This window comes from Oncorhynchus mykiss, chromosome 22, assembly GCF_057628025.1.
Source record: "Oncorhynchus mykiss isolate SJ-2025 chromosome 22, ASM5762802v1, whole genome shotgun sequence".
Lineage (NCBI taxonomy): Eukaryota > Metazoa > Chordata > Actinopteri > Salmoniformes > Salmonidae > Oncorhynchus > Oncorhynchus mykiss.
In genome coordinates, this window is record NC_143043.1 from 19,706,877 (window position 1) to 19,727,743 (window position 20,867).

General features: G+C 43.6%; 1 protein-coding gene across 1 annotated transcript in view; it reads right to left on the bottom strand.

The window, feature by feature from the left end:
• LOC110502059 (glycerol-3-phosphate dehydrogenase, mitochondrial) overlaps positions 1-20,867 on the bottom strand; it is a 45,577-nt gene that overhangs the window by 18,134 nt on the left and 6,576 nt on the right. Inside the window, exons 3-13 of the mRNA XM_036958894.2 lie at positions 20,496-20,667; positions 17,812-17,936; positions 16,570-16,667; positions 15,622-15,785; positions 11,582-11,746; positions 10,340-10,484; positions 9,195-9,388; positions 5,614-5,748; positions 4,978-5,153; positions 3,885-4,016; positions 3,061-3,219 (exon numbers count right to left, since the gene is read on the bottom strand). Coding sequence (XP_036814789.2) covers positions 3,061-3,219; positions 3,885-4,016; positions 4,978-5,153; positions 5,614-5,748; positions 9,195-9,388; positions 10,340-10,484; positions 11,582-11,746; positions 15,622-15,785; positions 16,570-16,667; positions 17,812-17,936; positions 20,496-20,667 — 1,665 coding nt within the window. The remainder of the gene's footprint in view (positions 1-3,060; positions 3,220-3,884; positions 4,017-4,977; positions 5,154-5,613; positions 5,749-9,194; positions 9,389-10,339; positions 10,485-11,581; positions 11,747-15,621; positions 15,786-16,569; positions 16,668-17,811; positions 17,937-20,495; positions 20,668-20,867) is intronic.

Consider the following 20,867-nt stretch of genomic DNA (forward strand, 5'->3'; position numbering starts at 1 on the left):
AAAAAATATCACCAAGGACAATAACCACCCGAGACACTGCCTGTTCACCCCGCTTCCATCCAGAAGGCGAGGTCAGTACAGGTGCATCAAAGCTGGGACAGAGAGATTGAAAAACAGCCTATATCTCAAGGCCATCAGATTGTTAAACAGCCATCACTAGCACAGAGAGGAGGCTGCCTACATACAGACTTGATATCATTGGCTACTTTTTTTAAATGGAACACTGGTCACTTTGCTTATCTCATATGTATATACTGTATACTGTATACTGTATATGGGGCGGCAGGGTAGCCTAGTGGTTAGAGCATTGGGCTAGTAACCGGAAGGTTGCAAGTTCAAATCCCCAAATCTGTCGTTCTGCCCCTGAACAGGCAGTTAACCCACTGTTCCTAGGCCGTCATTGAAAATAAGAATTTGTTCTTAACTGACTAGCCTAGTTAAATAAAGGTACAATTAAATTAAAATATGGTCCTGCCGTACATACCTACACGTACACTACGGTCACAAGACACAGGCCTCCTTACTGTCCCTAGAATTTCTAAGCAAACAGCTTTCTCATATAGAGCTCCATTTTTATGGAATGGTCTGCCATGAGAGATGCAGACTTGGTCTCAACCTTTAAGTCTATTGAAGACTCTTCAGTGGGTCCTATGATTGAGTGTAGTCTGGCCCAGGAGTGTGAAGGTTAACGGAAAGGCACTGGAGCAACGAACCGCCCTTGCTGTCTCTGCCTGGCCGGTTCCCCTCTCGCCACTGGGATTCTCTGCCTCTAACCCTATTACAGGGGCTGAGTCACTGGCTTACTGGTGCTCTTCAATGCCGTCCCTAAGGGGGGTTGTGTCACTTGAGTGGGTTGAGTCACTGACGTGATCTTCCTGTCGGGGTTGGTGCCCCCCCTTGTGATGTGCCGTGGCGAAGATCTTTGTGGGCTATACTCGGCCTTGTCTCAGGATGGAAAGTTGGTGGTTGAAGATATCCCTCTAGTGGTGTGGGGGCTGTGCTTGGCAAAGTGGGTGGGTTATATCCTGCCTGTTTGGCCCTGTCCGGGGGTATCATGTCTCCCGACCCCCCCTGTCTCAGCCTCCAGTATTTATGCTGCAGTAGTTTATGTGTCGGGGGGCTAGGGTCAGTCTGTTATATCTGGAGTATTTCTCCTGTCTTATCCAGTGTCCTGTGTGAATTTATATATGCTCTCTCTAATTCTCTCTCTCTTTCGTTCTCTCTTTCTCTCCTTTCTTTCTTTCTCTCTCTTGGAGGACCTGAGCACTAGGACCATGCCTCAGGACTACCTGGCCTGATGACTCCTTGCTGTCCCCAGTCCACCTGGCCGGGCTGCTGCTCCAGTTTCAACTGTTCTGCCTGCGGCTATGGAACCCTGACCTGTTCATCGGACGTGCTACCTGTCCCAGGCCTGCTGTTTTCAACTCTCTAGGAGACAGCAGGAGCGGTAGAGACACTGAATGATCGGCTATGAAAAGCCAATTGACATTTACTCCTGAGGTGCTAACCTGTTGCACCCTCGACAACCACCGTGATTATTATTATTTGACCCTGCTGGTCGTTTATGAACATTTGAACATCTTGGCCATGTTCTGTTATAATCTCCACCCGGCACAGCCAGAAGAGGACTGGCCACCCCTCATAGCCTGGATTCTCTCTAGGTTTCTTCCTAGGTTCTGGCCTTTCTAGGGAGTTTTTCCTAGCCACCGTGCTTCTACAACTGCATTGCTGGCTGTTTGGGGTTTTAGGCTGGGCTTCTGTACAGCACTTTGAGACATCAGCTGATGTAAGAAGGACTTTATAAATACATTTGATTTGATTTGTATACTATACTATCTATTCTGTAATATCCATTGCATTTTAGCCGCTCTGTCACTGCTCATCCATATATTTTATATTTATATATTCTTATCCCAGTCCTTTACTAGATTGTGGGTATTAGGTTTTGTTGTGGAATTGTTAGATATTACCTGTTACATACTGCTGCACTGTCAGATCTAGAAGCAGAAGCATTTCACCACACTCGCAATAACATCTGCTCAGCATGTGTATGTGACCAATACGATTTGATGGCCCATTAGAATACCAGACGTTCATCACAGCAGCACTAGCACTACTTCCATTAGCACACATTGATCACATAGCAGACACTCAGACACCCACATACAAACAGGTGGCCTGCAATCTACCACGACTGCTGTAGGTTAGTGGCTTTCTAAATACCTTCTCAACCTAAAAACTGTAAAAACAGGGGTCAGTTATCCATAGTGGTGAATTAATACGTTCACATTCAACACCAGTTTGCTTTGAATGTGACTTGTCATGGATTGGTAAAGGTGCTCTAAGGATTGCAGGCAAGAATCACTCCATAACTGGGCTAAAGTTCAATGTAGAAGGAGAATTAGAGGAAGGGTGAGGCCCCATCTGAATTCATGAGAATCAAACTATATCAAAGCTCTAGTTAGGCATTTCTCTATTAATAGTCCAATACAAACAAAACCTAGACTGGAATAGAAATATCAAAACAATACCTATTTAGGGGATACCCCAGCAGTAGTTGGCTTTTGTTAGCTGCATATGATTACAGTGTGAATGTAGCAACAGCATAAAGCAAACCTCCATAATTAACCTATGGTAATGACCAAACCCAATATATGGCTCTTAATAAAGACCAAACGTATCCCAAGTTAATGTGAGGTCGATCAAAATGCACGTCCGGGAATATCCGAGCGGGAAAATCAGTGACGGGATGGGAGAGAGATACTGGGAATGGTGCCAGTCAATAGGAATTTTCTTACATATCGATTGTATACTGTACAAATGGGTTAAGGAAAGATGTGGCGGTTTGAATGCAGTGGTTTTGTCTGTGAAATAGGGTTGCAAAATTCCAGTAACTTTCCCAAAATATCTATGTTTTCCAGGAATCCCAGTTTGAAGATTTCTGGAATCAGAATGAAATTAGAAGGAAATCCTACAACCTGGATTTCTGGAAAACCTGGGAATTTTCTGGAAAGTTTCTGGAAGTTTGCAATCCTACTGTGAGAGAGTGGTGCAGCTCACCCTCTTCCTCTGCTCACTCCACGTCAGCTGCTTTCCCATGATGTCTACGATGCGTGGAAGGGCCTCCTCGGCCGCCTGCACGTTCAGGAAGCCCAGCCGCGTGCGCCTAGCGATCACATCAATGGCCGTGCACGCATACTCTTTAATGGCATACTGGACCTGGAAACAATATAATGCTTAGTCTACATTTTATGCACCTCTGGTCATTCACCTATTCACTCTTCTTTTAGCTCTGTTGATTAGGAGTTAAAGAGATCCTCCGGTACTTTTGTATTATTTTTAGCAAGTAGTTCTGAAAGTAGCACTCGCTAGCCAAAAGTGGTCCCTGAAAATTGCGTACTGTGTCACATACTGTATGTGCAGATATGTGCACTGATCTCTCTCTCTCTCTCTCTGCTGTGTCCACTGAGCCATTGGGCCCACCCAGCAAACTCATTGGATAACGCTGGGCAGGCCTCTTGCTAGCAGTCATTCAAATGCGAGGGGCTGAAGCTCATTTTCTAGAACTCGAATTGCTAGGGGACTGACCCAGGTGAGGGGAAATGTAGGGAAAATAGCGAGGCACAGCTTCAAGAAAACATTTGCTTTCAAACTAGGGATTTTGTGGCTAATTGAGGTAAAACAGTCATTCTGCTCATAGATTATGCATGTATGAACTACACACTCACACACCTAGCCCAAAGTGGGATGTTAAAAAAATATGCCAAAGTACCAGAGCATGTCTTTAACTACAGTAACTTCCTATGTTTCCCAGAATTCCCGGTTGGGAATTTTGGGGAAAGTGACTGGAATTTTGCAGCCCTGGATATAATGTACATACATACCTCACTCTCAATGTAGGGGAATTCAGATACGAGGCGTTTGCCGACAATGGGCCATCGTTTGCCGGTGACATGGGCCATTTTGGCGACCTCGTAAGCCCTCCCTCCGTAGGAAGAGGCCAGATGTTGGGCCACCTGGACACCACACACATTTGCAATCCAGTTAAAATCCAAACAGAATGGGCCAATGTTCCCTGGGAAATCCATTGCACTTAAACAGCACCTTTTGATATGAGATCAATATGATGTATTAACAGTCGAGTCACTCATGGTGGAGATGGCTGCAGAGGAGACAGCATGCTTTGACTGTGATACATTATGTGCCAGAACTAAACAAAGAAGAAGTTATTTCAATTCAACCGGTTTGGTTACTTTTTTTCCACTAAAGGTCACACGCTGTCAAAAATATCAGCACATTGACCTTTTTAAACATTCCGGCAACATCAGGATCATAGATTAGGCTTTCTTCCCTATTCCGCGCTAACGAAGGGTTAAATCTCATTCACACTAACTCACAGGGGGCTGCAACTCTCTCGGCTTGTCATTTGCAGGTCATTGTACAGTTCATTTGAAGTCTAACATGGCGTGGACTGTCCTGGAGATGTGTCTGAGTGGTGCAGAGACAGAGGGAGTGCAAGCTGCACTGTTAATCCACTGTGCTAAAAGCACTGGTGTTCAATTCACTCATTGGCCAAGATGAACACATGTGGCTCATCATTGCGATGTCAGGATACTGATGGCACAATCTTCATTTGACAGCAGCTTCCGGGATTGTGTGGACTCATGTACCAAAGGAGCCATTCAATTCAGCTTTACAAATGGGCCTGACTATTCATTAGTATCCTCCTACAAATTGATGTCATACAATTATGGCAGACCATTACTTTAAAGTTGGCACCTCAATAAATCATTACAACTACCTAAAATGATTGGTAACTTTTTTTAAATACCCAGGTTTTCCAGAAACCCTAGGTGGAGGATTCCGGACCTTCTGCTTATTCCTTCCTGATTTCGGGAATCTTCCAGCCAGGATTTCAGAAAAACCTGGGAATGTTGGGAAAGTTAACAGAATTTTGCAACTAGTAGTTGTGCCCACCTCCACCTCCAGGCCATAGTCCTGTACCAGGCGGATGTACATGGTAGGAGTCCAGTCTTTAGCTCCCTCTAGCATCAGGCCCACTGTCTTACTGGGGCCAGCAGAAAGGTTATGGGCCTTGACTGCAGCATCCAGGGTATCCTCCGCCATGGAGCGATATGTTGTCCATTTCCCACCTAGACAAGGATTTAAAATGTGGTGTTATTATCACACTACGTGTAATAGACTTGTGTTCATATGGTGTTATTACCACACTATATGTAATAGACTTGTGTTCATATGGTGTTATTACCACACTATATGTAATAGACTTGTGTTAATATGGTGTTATTACCACACTATATGTAATAGACTTGTGCTAATATGGTGTTATTACCACACTATATGTAATAGACTTGTGCTAATATGGTGTTATTACCACACTATATGTAATAGACTTGTGTTAATATGGTGTTATTACCACACTATCTGTAATAGACTTGTGCTAATATGGTGTTATTACCACACTATCTGTAATAGACTTGTTAGTGCTGCAATTCAAGTATATGCCTATATTATCTCACACAGAGTAAGTTACATGTACAGCATGATTAGTATTGATAAAATGCAGTGAAACATTTGACTGTACAGACTAACCAGCGATGGTGACCAGTCCGCTGTCACTGATGTGGACAATATGATTCCTGCAGATTGACTGAGTGTCCTTGGAGTTGGGGTTTGTGACCAGCGGACGAATACCACTCCAGGCTGCCAAGACATCTCCTCTCCTCACTGCACAGGACAAAGAGTCCAGACAGAGTGAGACACCACACCCACCGACCCACCCACCCACACACCCACACACACACACACACACACACACACACACACACACACACACACACACACACACACACACACACACACACACACACACACACACACACACACACACACACACACACACACACAAAGCAGGAGAAACACAAAGCTATGAGAGTGATGGACAGCTAGTGGAATCCTTGCACGCCTAAATAACACCTCGCTCCTCTACTGCTAGAAAATAAATGACTTCCAACTCATACGCCACAACAGCCGCTCTCTCCATATCGCGGTGACATATAAAGAATTAAATATTAATATGCTGTTGTGTATCGATTGAAAAAATAGCTGCCACTATAATGGGCTGGTTGATATTTCTGAATAAAACAATGACAAACTCGTTATCAAAGGGCATTTTTTAAACATTTATGACAGCTGAGTAGCTATGGGGCTGAAGGCCTCACATGGGCAGTAAAAGGGGAGCAGATAGAGACAAAGCTAATTTGTACGGCGGTGCAAAGTGAGAGCTATGCATGATAAACAACATCTCTGGTTGCAACCCAAATGGAATCCTGTTCCCTATTTAGTGTACTACTTTCGACCAGGTCCCATAGGGCTCTGGTCAAAACTAGTGCACAATATAGGGGAATAGGGAAACAGCCCGCTCGGTCTCCAACTCTTGCTGTATTCAACATAGGGGACCTGCTGGCTGCATTCAAGAGTTCACCGACTCAGTCTGATTGACTTCAACTTTGTGGGTATACTTTCTAGTCCAGTATGGTGTCCATATTAGGACAGCCTCAAAAGTCTTGCTGAGATTGATTCATACCTAAAAACTATTCAACTCACACTGAAAACATATACATTTACCCTTCCTCAAAAGTATGGCTATGAACAAAGGACATATTCTTCCACGCAGAAATGTGGGTTGTCTGGGATGTGAAGGATACAATATGAAAAAGAGTGCCATTTTTGGATTATAAGAGACAATATGAGTTGAACTGACGGGTCCTTTGTTGGGATGACTCATTATCAGGGAATGGAGGCCGTGTGGAAACATTCCACCATGCCGAGAGAGGGTGCATTCCAAATAGAAACCTATTCCCTATATAGTGCACTACTTTTGACCAGAGCCCAATGGGCCCAAGTCCAAAGTAGAGTACTATATAGGGAATAGGGTGCCATTTGGGACATAACGGAGTCCAGTCCGTACTGCAGTAGAGGAACAAAGCAGGCCCAGTGCTTCAGCTGCAGCAACAGCAGGCCAGGGGTGTGCTACTGGTACGGTCCTGTTACAGTCAGACCTGGGTTCAAAACTATTTTAAATCTTTTAAACACCATTAGCAATTGATTTAGCCTGCTTGGAGTGCCAGATGGGTGGTATTTGCAGTTTTATGACTATTCTATTGGTTCCATTGTGCCAGGCAAGCTCAATCGAGCCCAGCTAAAGTATTTGAAATTATTTCAAACAGTAATTGAACCCAGGTTTGGTTCCAGTAGGGATCTGGAACTGTCTGCTGGGTGTCACTCAGAGGTTGGTGTGACTGTGAGAAGCCATGGAGACCACTTCCTTACGGGAAAGACTGGAGGAAAGGACTGAGGAGACACTGCCTGTCCACTCCAGGCCACTATGTCTCCTCTGAGGTGTCACCGCCACATAATGTGACAAATCCCCCCTGGAAAGATCCTCCTCTTCTCCTTTCCTCTGCCGTTCAGAATTACTGGAGACTCTACGTCTGGAGCCCCAGCACGTCCACAGGCAAGGACGGAGAGATGAGACGGAGGAGAAAAGTCCGCTCCCTCATGGCCTCCGGCTCCATCGCTTCACACTTGTGTTTTTTTTGTTCTCAGGCCGTAGGGTCTTCTGCTCCGACTGTGACCACAGGACTTGGGGAGACAGGGTCTCGCCCAGACATACGCCACATGTCAGCCTGGCGGGCCGTCCAGAGCACAGAGCATGCTGGCTGCAGCATGGAGCTGCCCGGACGCTGGTCTGAGACCTGAGTCGCAGAGCCACCATGACACATAGTCCTCCTCCATACGCTCCATACAGACAGAGCTACTGTACTGTACATGTGCCACCTCTCTACTGTCTCAAGGTCTTGGTAGAAGGAAAGCTGGCAGCTAATGAGTAGGAAATGTGCAAAAACTTTTTGGGGTAAATCTTTTGCTGGATATAGATAGATGGAAAATAATGATGGAGAATGCAGTGCTTTGGCATTACTGTGCCATTAGATTGGCTGGCCAGGAGAGGATGTGGATGTAGACTAGAATCAAGCTAATCAATCAAATAATCTCGACAACCCCTTGTGCACTGAAAACAATTAGACCACTTCTCCAAAATCAATAGCACTGCATTCTGTTTAGACACCCAACGGTCCTTCATTTAATAAAGTCTCCCTGGGTTTTGATAAACTAGTCAATCGGCAAGGCCATCAGAGGCCCCAAATCGGAAAAACATATACAAAATACATAATAAGGGCTCCAGGAAGGTCTCATAAAAATCGCAAATCGAAAACAATATAATTTAATGTGGTATTGGTTATTTTTCACTTATTCATAACAAACCTCCCATGTGGAGGTATAGTGAGTAGAAAGCAGATAATCTATTTTGTCCTAAGTGTTTAGGGAAACAACAAGCAGCAGTGCATTATAGTCGAAGGAAACAAAACAACTATGGACGAAATGAAATAGGGCTTCACAAAGTTCCGATAAGAAATCCTCAGAGTGTTGTTGGTTGATGTCTCCTGTTTCTCGACTGCAGGTCCCCATACATAATTAAAGCAGGAATTTGTATCTGTCTGCACTCTGTGGCCGCCTGATGAATTAATATCTGGAGGAAGTCCTACACTGTGCTACACTGCCATCACATTAGCCCATTTATACCAGTCAGCTGCTTGCTCCATCAGCTATTTGTAAATCTAGAGGGGGGGGGGGGGGGGGATACTGTGAGATTGCCGGACGTGTATTTATTATCATAAATGTCTGTTATGAATTAGGTATGATTGTAACGTCATTATAGTGCCGTAAGTGTAAAAGTATAGCACACGAGTGATTCATGGCTTGTAAAGGAAATACCGTATGTGTTGACATTGCTACCTTTATAACTTTAGCATCATGGCCTTCCTGTCCATCACCTCATGGAAGATTGACTTGGGGGAAAAATGCTGTATAGAATACAAGCATTTCACTGGTAAATCATTTTTACAAAACGATCCAGACTTCTAAAATGACTGGATATTCCAGTTATTATAAAGATATAACTGGCTAATTGAGTTATTATATAGATAACGCATATTGCATTATCAAAAGTTTGGTAAAGAAATGTCAATTCATGATTATAGTAGAGATCTTCTACTCCTGCACTGTGAATCCCTCGGAGAAACCATAAGCAGGTCATCGCAGGTCATAGTCACCTTCGACATCGGGGCTGAGGTAGTTGCGGACCTCCGTGAGGATGAAGTTGATGTCCTCCTCCATGGGGATGGGGTGCGGTGTGATCTCCGTGGGCGTGTCCGTGGTCCCGGCGATGGTCATCTTCTCCCAGGGCAGGAAGAAGATGACGCGTCCGTCGCTGGTGGCTGGGTCCAGGAGCCCCATGTTGTCTGGACTGAAGGTAGGGTGCAGGGGTGTGGTGGAGGGGGTGTGGTGGAAGTAGAGTGGGGGAAGCAAACAAGAAGACTGCATTAACCTTTGGTCTGCTGGGGGTCGTGAGCGGGCCGACTGGGGGACACCCCATAATCAGGCTCCTGTCAACGGTCTTTCCAGGAGATTAATTCTGCTGGTTTCAATTCCAGCTACACCACTGCTCCTGTATAGTTCCAGCGACAGCATAGCACTCATATTGTCCTGTTTAAAACACATGCACACGGTACTGACTCAATTTAATACAGGAAACAGGGGAGGGGTAGAGGTGGCGGGAAATGGGGTGGGGGGGGGGGGGGCATTTTTTGTTGCCCTGCAAACACAAATAACATGCATCAACAAGAAAACCAGCACTCTTAGAAAAAAGGATTCCAAAATGGTTCTTCGGCTGTCCCCACAGGAGAACCCTTTTTGGTTCCATGTAGAACCCCATGTGTAAAAGGCTTCTACCTGGAACCAAAAAGGGTTCTTCAAAGTGTTCTCCTATGGGGACTTTTAGGTTCTAGATATCACCTTTTTTCCTAAAAGTGTAGGCATTACAGGAAAGTCTGGTTGAGTAGGCCAACAGCTCTCTTCAAAAAATCCATATTCATCTGGAGATAAACGGCATACAACGCCATCTGTTAGCTTGATTAAACTCATCTAAATGGCCTTTTCGACCTAACAGGGAGTGTGAAGAAACACAAAGAGACATGATTCCCCTGAACAGAACCCCTCAGCACCAAGCACTTGTTCTGAACCATCCATGCAAGAGCGTCTTGTATCGTAAGAGTGCCTATGTTTTGTCCTGGCTGTCCCTGTCTAGTGGCTCAGCCGATGGTGCTAATGAATTGATCAGCCAGGCGCTAATGATGCAGTGATGCAGGGGGGGGGGGGGGGGGGGGGGGACGTGACGAAAGGGGGCGTCGTTTGTTACCTGTAATAGCCCGGGATGACGATGTGCACCCCAGCACTGGGCTGACAGATGTTGAGGTTCTTCTGATCATCCATTTTCCGCAGTGCATCGGTAAAAGGTCCCGTGGCATTGATAACACATTTGGCTCTGACATCAAATTCCTGCCCTATGAAAGAAAACAGCATCAATCACCAGGGGCCATTCATCTGTACCCAGTGACAACCGGGATTATTAATTTATCAGCCAACACCCCTTCCGTAATAGAGTGGCTCGCGTGTGTCCATGGGAGACTTCAGAAGACTGTAATTAATAGGAACCAGACATACCTAATTTCCCTCTCGCCTCTTTGTGTCAAAGTGCAGCCCAAGAGGCAGTGTGCGAGGGAGTGCTTTTAATGCGCACAGGGAAATGTATGCATCCCAAATGGCATGCCATTCCCTATTTACTGCACTACTTTTGACCAGGGCCTATAGGGCGTTGATCAGAAGTAGTGCACCATGTAGGGATTAGGGTACCATTTGGGATGCAGACCATGTTTGTTAATGTGCTGCCTGGTGTTGACGAGCCTTTACAATGGGGCCCATATCAAACGTAGCACGATGATACTAAATAATCTGTTTTGACAACGACTTAAAAGAACGGACTACCCTCCTAATTTGACTTGTGACACCATGTCATAACGAAAGTAGCGAAAAGCTAAACTGAGCGACATAGAAATTAAATTTTGTACGAATTTTCAAGCATATAATTGTAACACCTGACACATTCACATCGTAGAGAGAACCAGGAATAGAGTCAACTGAATTAGCGCCGAATAGTGATTCAAAGTACTCTTACAAGCGCTTTACTTGTGAGGCCTCTCTCTCACACCAAAGAAAGTGAGCCGTTTCTTCTTCAGAAAGAAAGAAAGCACACATATCTTTCAAAACATCAGGGGGCAGTCATGTGTTGAGACCCTCAAATCTTGGTTATGTTTTATTCCTACAAAGCCACTGCTATGCGTGACATTTAAAAAGGTAAGTTAGGCCATTTGGAGTACGCTAATTCCATATTATATTGCTAGCAGATCGGAAGGAGCTCTCTACACCATAAAATGCTTATAAAATATTAAAGCCCCACATTAGATCTGCGATGACTATGTGCAAAATACCACTGATTAACAGGGCTACCTAACAGGCAGGCTCTGAGAGCTGACGCCCTGTGGTGAGTGCTAGGGGGCAGGGAGGAAGGGCGGAAGCAGCGGCTTTGTAGCTGTAGTTTCACCTGTGATCACGTCCCTGCAGCGCGCTCCACAGACCCTCTCTTTGCCCATCTGAGGATCTACCCTCTTCAGTAGGTGCACCACTTCAGTGTAATTGGCTATGGCAGCCCCATACCTGGCAGCAGTGAGGGCGATGGCGAGGTTCATTCGAGCGTCGTTGTGTTGTCCTGCAGCGGGGGGACAGGACCAGGGGAGAGGATGTGAGTCACCCCCAGCCTGTGACTGGTGGTATGGAAGTGTGTCGGAACCGATATGTCACATCTGTCCCTGTCACTTTGCATCAGTGGGATGGCTGCTCTGGCCACACAAGGAGCACACTTAAAGCCACAGTGGCCCTTTGGCCTGTGTGTGCTGTTCTTATGGAGCCCCCACCACCCTGCACTGGGCTGGGGGGCTCCACAAGAACAACAGCGGGCTGGGCTCGGCAGGGCTGGTCAAAGTGTTAAACCTACCAAGTACGGAGGGTTGGGAATTGATTACCTGTTCTCTAATAACCCATGCTTATTTCTGTATACAGTACACACCACATGCATGAGTGTGCCGTCACTGCCTGCAAACATGAGGACACTAATTTAGTTACGTGGAACATGATCACTATAATATGTATACTTCATACACATTGTTCAGATACAATACGCGGGCGGTCCAGTTAGGAAACACAGAGGACTAGGTCAAGTGAGGACAAAATCTACTTACAACCAATCAATAATACTGCTCCTTTTCAAAAGGGATGCAAAATGTGGGGAAATGATCATTGAAAATAATGATTTGCAATGTCCCTGGTCCATCAGCATCAGGAGCGGGATTCTGACAGTGACGGATCTACTTGTAAAGCAGAAGATCCCTCCGCAGAATCCTTTTAATGAAGAGAGGAATCTGGTATCAAGATTTATGGATTAATCCCTCGCTGGCTTGAGAATATACTCAGATCTATATTCAAGAGTCAGGAGGTCATAAGTTTTGTAATTTAAATGAAAGGGTCTAAAAGGTGACAAATGAACAAAGCCCGGTTTCATTAGGAAGGGATTCTTATGTACATCTTTGAAGATTTATCGCTGGAAAATCCTTTGGTTCAAAGTAGAGAAAAGAACAGAGATGATTAATCACTTTTAATGTTGGTGTCTTGGGCGACTTTCTTTCTATTTGTTATTGCCAGGCGAGGTTCAAGTCCTCATTGTTGGCCTTGAGGGGAAGAGAATGTTGTTACTTTGCAGGAATGTTCTTTTGTGCCTTGATTTATTTGCGGTTTGAACAACCAGAGGCTAGGTAACTGGTAGGCTCTGCTGGTTAATGCTACCGCATGCTCCGAGCCATTCCACCACTAAGAAAAATAAATTCATTAATTGGAAACAAAAAGTAAAACATGAGAAAACAACACATTTAAAGGCCACATTTTAGAATGAATTACATACAAGAGTATGCACCCTGCCATGATGTATTAAGAGGACCATAGAATCCACTTCCTCATCTCTGTAGGCTGAATATGACCATTAGAGTGTATGGTTGGCTAACATGTGCTGTGCTGTGGGTGTACAGTCAGTGTGTCTGATCCTGGATGATTGTTGAGCCCCCTGCTGACCTCTAACCTCATGACCCACAGCTCTCCGCTATGAGCCTAGCTCCGCTGCCAGTCACACATTCGCATCGCCCAGATTACAGCTACATCCATCACAATGTTAAAATAATCCGATTACAGCTACACTTACCACCACAATGTTCAATGTGACTTAGTTCCAGGATTAGACAGATAACGTAACAAAGGATTATTACTATGCCATATTTATAATAATGGGATTATAATCTGATAACGCTAATAATGATAATACATAATACAAATAATCTGAACATTAAAGCGCAGGCCATCAATAATGAGCATAGGGAGGGAGGGAGCTGAGTGTCATGTCTCCCTAGAGGAGAGACAGTTGAGTGGGAGCCTCGGCCTCCTCCCCTACAGCCCCGTACCTCCTCCTCCACTATAATCCGCGCCTCCTGGAGGTACAAAACTCATTGGAGTGAGAGGAACTCCATGGCTGGACAAAATGCTGCAAAATGACAGGGACAATAATGACATCATGTCTTCCAGTCATGAGAGAGAGAGATGCTTGGCTGGGCTGACTTGTCCAATTAAATTGTTGCAGGTACAGCGGGGGACGCAGTTATTATCCCAGACGCTTCTGCGAATGACTCCTCTGGCTAAAGGAGAGGAGGGCAACGAAGGGAGGGGAGATAAACACACACAAAGAGTCTGTATTTCCTAAAAAATGCATATGAAAATAATGAAGTGTAATAATTGTCATATATCACTTTATTACAGCTATACTGTAATATTGCATAGGACATAGCAGCCTAGTGGTTAGAGCGTTGGGCCAGTAACCAAAAGGTTGCTGGATCGAATCCCGAGCTGACAAGGTAAAAAAAAAAAAAAGAAGGTTGTTCTGCCCCTGAACAAGGCAGTTAACCCACTGTTCCCCGGTAGGCCGTCATTTTAAATAAGAATTTGTTCTTAACTGATTTGCCTAGTTAAAAAAAATAATATATATATATATTTAAATATATATATTTAAAAAAATTAACTAGGCAAATCAGTTAAGAACAAATATATATATATATATATATAGTATTCACTGCCATCAACTTTGAAATGGATCCATTTCAGTTGGAATATTTTGATCTATAGCTCCTCATGTGTGTTGTTCCCCAATCAATTTGATCATTTTGGACTAAATTGTATGATCTAAGGCTAAGGCATGTCTACATGTTGAAACTATGTGAGCGTGATGACTTGACGAATCCTGAGGAGATAAACGGAAGCAGTCAAAACCCAATCCCACCTAAGGAATGTCAGCTTTTAAAATGTCATTGCCATAATTGTTACCGATTGAATAACAGAAGGGGGGAAAAAAATGGTCTGTCAAACTAGCCTAACACATACAACACAACGTAATATTTTCATCCAGGTCTTTACACCTTTTAAGTTTCAGTCATTTACCAAAATAGTATGATATTTAGAGAAGTGCTTTTAAAAAAATAAATAGGTAAAATTGTATTTTGACATTGAAGAAAACCAAACGGAGAAGTGATATTATAAAACAGAGCTAAATTATATAGCTCCAGCATAACACCCTCTCTCCCACTTACTTCTGCTAAATGAGTTAGGCTGACAGATAGATCACTGCTCAGATCGCAGCCACATTCCCTTAGAAATATGTTGCCTTTTTTTGCAGTACATGGGAATCCACATATCCTCAAATGTTTAATGAGGTCTGACAGATAGCCTGGAGAAACCAAGTTGGGAGTTTGAGGCTACGTAGGAGACCTTGAGTAAACAGGACATGCTATGTACACCCCGGCTAACAATCAACATATGCTTTGTCTTTCTGATGCCAACACGCGGCACGGATAGCCGGAAGGAAAGATGGGTCCTGGGGTCCTGGGACTGGATGGAAACAACAAGGGATTGCCTACTGGCTATTTTCTGCTTAAAACCACGTTGTTTCTAATTTGTTTACGCTCACATAGCCAGCAATTACACTGCTGTGTACGCAAAATGAGTTATTTCTATGAAGGAACATAAAAGACAAAAGATTCAGGAGATAAAATAATAATTCACATTCTATACAGGATTATAAACTGGGTGGTTCGAGCCCTGAATGCTGATTGGCTGAAAGCTGTGCTATATACCACGGTATGACAAAAACATACTTTTTACTGTTCTAATTACGTTGGTAACCAGTTTCTAATAGCAATGAAACACCTTGGGGGTTTGTGGTATATGGCCAATGTACCATGGTTCATGGTTGTATCCAGGCACTCCTCGTTTCGTCGTGCTTAAGAACAGCCCTTATCCGTGGTATATTGGCAATATACCAAACCTCCTCGTGCTTTATTGCTTAATTATATCATATATGTTAAATGACACAGATTTCACTTACAAAACAGGATTCTTTGTGAAAAAAATGACTTTAAAACGTGCAGAGTCTTTTCTTTTGCAGGACTGATTGGGTCAGTGGTTCTATATTTGGTGAAAAGGTTTGCGGCTTACCATCATAGTAGACAATGGCTCCGACCAGTTTGTCTCTCTTCAACATAGGAAAGAGCTCCAGAGCCTTGGTCTTGGTGAGGATGTAGCTGCTCTTCAAGCACTGGGCTCCAGCCACCAGGTCGTATATCTTGATCCCTGCCCAGTAGTAGGGAAGCTGCCACCACCTCACACACAGTGGAAAAGTTACAATTAAAAGGGGAGTTCCACCACTTTTTGGCCTCATGTTCAACATCTCCAGCACCATACCAGTGTCTACATATGTGAAAATGCTGCATTTCTACGTTCTGTAATCAAAAAGATCATTAGAAAAGGTCATAAGAAAGTGCCACTTGATGATGTCATCAAGTTCCGATGATTTACTATGAATCAATTAGGTGTCATTCTGTAAGTGTATTTTTGGTTCACGCTAAATATACAGTAGATAATACATTCTGAGGTTTATGGACTATAATAGAATTGGGAAGGTAGGTGGTATAAGATGTGCACTTCTGAGTGTGACGGATATAGGGTCTGTGTTGGCATGATGACTTTAGGCAGTGCATGGCAGAGCACTGGAAGCCAAACCGGTTTTCCCACACCCTTCAGTAATGAGACACACCTGTTCACTGCTTTAAATACCAGAGAAGGATCTTAAATGTCATGTGCAATTAATGCTCATGATACCAGGCATCACCAATCAAATCAAGCCCCTAAGTTCACACAAGGCTCAGAGAGCTGGGGTGAGATGGTGAGATTGTGAGCAGGTACAGGTGGACCATCAGCCATTTTACCCATACCCACAATGGGCCTCTCAGCCCCGGGTGATTGTCTTAAAGTTTATTGCCATTCAGGTGAACTTATCTCCATCTTCAAAACTTTATGTGAAAGGTTTACAGCTTCATGTGGTATTTTCGGTGGTATGTGTAGTGAGAAAGGATGTGAGAGGCGGAGACTGGAGGTTATTCTTACTTGTATATGGGGAGCATGATGGGTAAAAGTGCAGTCAGATGAGGGGCGATATTCAGGAGGTTGGAACGCTCATGCAGTGCTTCCTTCACCATCATATACTGGAGGAGAAAAGAAGATCAAAATGGATTACATCCAAATCAAATCAAGCTTTATTTATACAGCACATTTCAGACATGGAACGCAACGCAACGTGCTTCACAGAACAAAAATATATATTTAAAACATTTAAGAAATTAAACAATTCCATTTATACAATTTAAAAATGAAACAATGAGCAAAATGATACAATTAAAAACATTATCCACTTAGCACTTTCTGAAGACTGGTTATATTTTTTCTCTCTCAATGCCTAATACGGTAGTGCTGAGGTCACGCGAGAAAAAAATACTGAACTACACTGACTCCTATCAGAGTAGCTAATATAACCATTAAGTGTGAATAAATAGACATTTAACCCCTTAATCCTAATGGCGTGCTATGAAATACAGTAACATCAGGTTCATTGTATTTCTTTAACAGATATACAGTATTCATGGGTCATGTCTTCTTAAGTGAGGGACTTAAATGGTATAATGGTGATTAATCATTTACTAGACAGAAACGTGTAAATGTTATTGTTATCGTGGATGACCAAAGTGGCCGGCCCAAAGCAAATATGGAATGAATTGCCTTAATTTGCTTTCCATTTCCTCGCTGGCTGGTAGAGTAGGTGAGGAGTCTGTACTTTGCTGCACTGGTTCTGACTTTGCAGTTATGTTTCCTGCAATCACACTAATTGGCCCCTTCTCCAGCTCACCTCCAAGGCATGTTCAAACAGATAGGAAAAAAATACTTTAAAAAAAAACCACACAGCCCTAAAATAATGAGATTCTTCAAGTGCTCTGAAATGTAACAGAAAACTGTGACATTTGAGTTCGAACCTGGGTGACTCTTTTTAACATTAAACAGACAAAAGAAGGCCCAAATGCTTTATTCCTCCCATTACTCTGATATAAATTTCCTGTATTAGCCTAATTCCCGTCTTAATAATGACAGGGGCGCTAGCTACTCCTTCCTCTCTTTCCCAGTTGTAGGAATTCTTTGAAATAACTTAGAAAATCATAGGCACTCACTCAAGGCAAGCATGTCAAGACCTTTTTTTGAATGAAAAATGATTCCAGATGGTAAATAAAGCAATATGACCAGACGGACCAGGAATTCACCGGATAAGTGTCAGCTGCAGAGAAAAAATGAAGCATTTACCTGTTCGTAATCTAATTTCACAATGGCTTTCTGTAGATATCGGACTCCTCCGTGAATGAGCTTGGTGCTCCGGCTGCTGGTCCCAGATGAGAAATCGTCTCGCTCTACCAGGGCAGTTTTAAGATCTGACGGCGGGAAGGGAACCGAGGCAACAGATCAACGGCAAGCTGAGATTTGGCTACTTATTGTCCCAAATGTTTAGAATACATCACACATTATTTTCATATGCATGGACTACTGCTGTAATAATGGATGATGGGAGAAATATTGTGCAGGCATACATATTCCATTGGGTAAAAACTGCAAACATTTTCATTACACCGACGGTATGAACCACAAAAACGAGTACAAATGTTTGATAACAATTCAAGGACCTAACAAGTAAAACATGTAATAAAAAAGACTGTACAAATCACTTTACTTAATCATGTTTTTGTAATTATATTGTTATCAAAAAGGAGAGTATATTGGAGCAGAAATTGTCTTGACTTCCAGAGAATTCATTAACTTTGAAACTGCTCCTCGCTCCCACCATTAGAGGCTTGTTTGCTGTCCCTGACAGAAAGACACCGTAAATCCCAATTTTGAAAGAAAAAAAGGGGGAAATAAATGTGGATTAGGAAAGTGGGATATGGCAGGGGTTTACAAAACCCCTGCTATTTCACCATTAGACCGTCAAATCGATTAAGGAGAAAAACAGCTTAAAGAAACCTCTAACCAAGTTTCAAGTTTTAATGGCACATGCACAAGCACAGTGACATGCCTTCCTTGATGGCACATGCACAAGCACAGTGACATGCCTTCCTTAATGGCACATGCACAAGCACAGTGACATGCCTTCCTTAATGGCACATGCACAAGCACAGTGACATGCCTTCCTTAATGGCACATGCACAAGCACAGTGAAATGCCTTCCTTAATGGCACATGCACAAGCACAGTGACATGCCTTCCTTAATGGCACATGCACAAGCACAGTGAAATGCCTTCCTTAATGGCACATGCACAAGCACAGTGAAATGCCTTCCTTAATGGCACATGCACAAGCACAGTGACATGCCTTCCTTAATGGCACATGCACAAGCACAGTGAAATGCCTTCCTTAATGGCACATGCACAAGCACAGTGACATGCCTTCCTTAATGGCACATGCACAAGCACAGTGACATGCCTTCCTTAATGGCACATGCACAAGCACAGTGAAATGCCTTCCTTGTAAACTCATAACCCAACAATGCACACAAGAAATACGAATTGGAAGTATGAAATGCACAATAAAGTAAGTAAGACAAAGGAGATGCTTGTGAACTACAGGAAAAGGAGGGCCAAACACACCCCCGTTTACATTGAAGGGACTGTAGTGGAGCAGGTTGAGAGTTTCAAGGTCCTTGGTGTCCACATCACCAACAAACTATCATGGTCCAAACACACCAAGAAAGTCATGAAGAGGGCACGACAAAGCCTATTTCCCCTCAGGAGAATAGTTATACAGCTGCACCTTCGAGAGCATCCTGACCAGTTGCATCAGCGTCCGCTATGGCAACTGCTCGGCATCCGACATTAATAAGGTGCTACAGAGGGTAGTGCGTACAGCCCAGTACATCACTGAAGCCAAGCTTCCTGCCATCCAGGACTTATATACTAGGCGGTGTCAGAGTAAGGCCCCAAAGAATTGTCAAAGACTCCAGTCATCCAAGCCATAGACTGTTCTCTCTGCTCCCGCACTGTAAGTGGTACCAGAGCGTCAAGTCTAGGTCCAAATGGCTCCTTAACAGCTTCTACCCTCAAATAAGACTGCTGAACAATTAATAAAATGACCACACAGACTTAAAATGTTTTAAAAAAAAGTTTTTTAAAATTGTAGTTTATTTAGTAAACATGTTCTTAAATCGATTTTCTTAAACTGCATTGTTGGTTAAAGGCTTGTAAGTAAGCATACTATATACAGGAAATATTTGAAAAGTCAGTTCCGATACCATATTTACATGTGCAGGGATACTGGAGCAGCATAGATAATTGATTAGGATGTAATGGTAACCGCAAGAGGAACCCTCATCAGGGGAATGAAAGAGACATATTTTAATCTTTGGTGATTGGACTCTTAGTCTCTTCTGGGGAAAAGAATCCTAGCTATTCAATCCTAGCTATTCTGGAGTTCCAGCCTCTGTAGCTGGCTTCTGAAGCTCCTTACAGGCTGAATCCCAGGGAGATGGCTTGGAGGCAGCTTCTGCACCATGACTAGAAGGTTATGCAACATCAGGACAGAGAATATCCTCCCGCTGCTGTGAGGGGGGACCGGAACAAAAGTGTACAGCAGCTCAAAGTCCTTGCTAAATGCGGATTCAAACTGCAGCTGTTGTGAAAGCTGAATAAAGGGGATTCATCCGAATTTGAGAGAGAAAAATGTGAGACTAATCAAAATAGTTTTGCCTTAATAGTTTGTGATATCCACAATGAAGTGGTCATAGTTTATGTACAGCAATCAGCCAATTTCACTATGTTTCTTAGCAGTTATTTTACAGAGATTAGTCATTCCATGAGCCCAGAGTATTGTTTGTTGGTGATATTCTAAAACATGATGATAGAAATGATCCACATGCAAAAGACATGCAGGGGAAAGGACAGTTAAAGCATTAGGAACAACTGATAGACTGCAAGTTACAAAGACTGCAAAAGGCAACTTACCCCGTGTCACAGCGTCCAAGGCACAACCTGAGCCCGTGGCTCCTCCCCCTACAACGAGAACATCAAACTCCTGGGTGGCGCGTAAGGCCTTTAGCTGGGCTTGCCTGGACGGGAGCTCGTCTTGGAAGGCCATGTTCACCTGTTCAACCGCCTCCACGCGCGAGAGTCGGGCCTAGACCATCCACGCAAACAAACCAGTCATCCATTTCATTGTCATATGACTCCAGGGGACAGTGCACATTAATAAATGTGTTTCATTATTATGCACGTCTTCACATTCTTTATGATGGATTTAGGAAAAAAGAAACCAGGCATTTTCTGTGGGGGAAAAAAACTCAGACCCTACCAAGGAATAAAAAACAATAAATCACA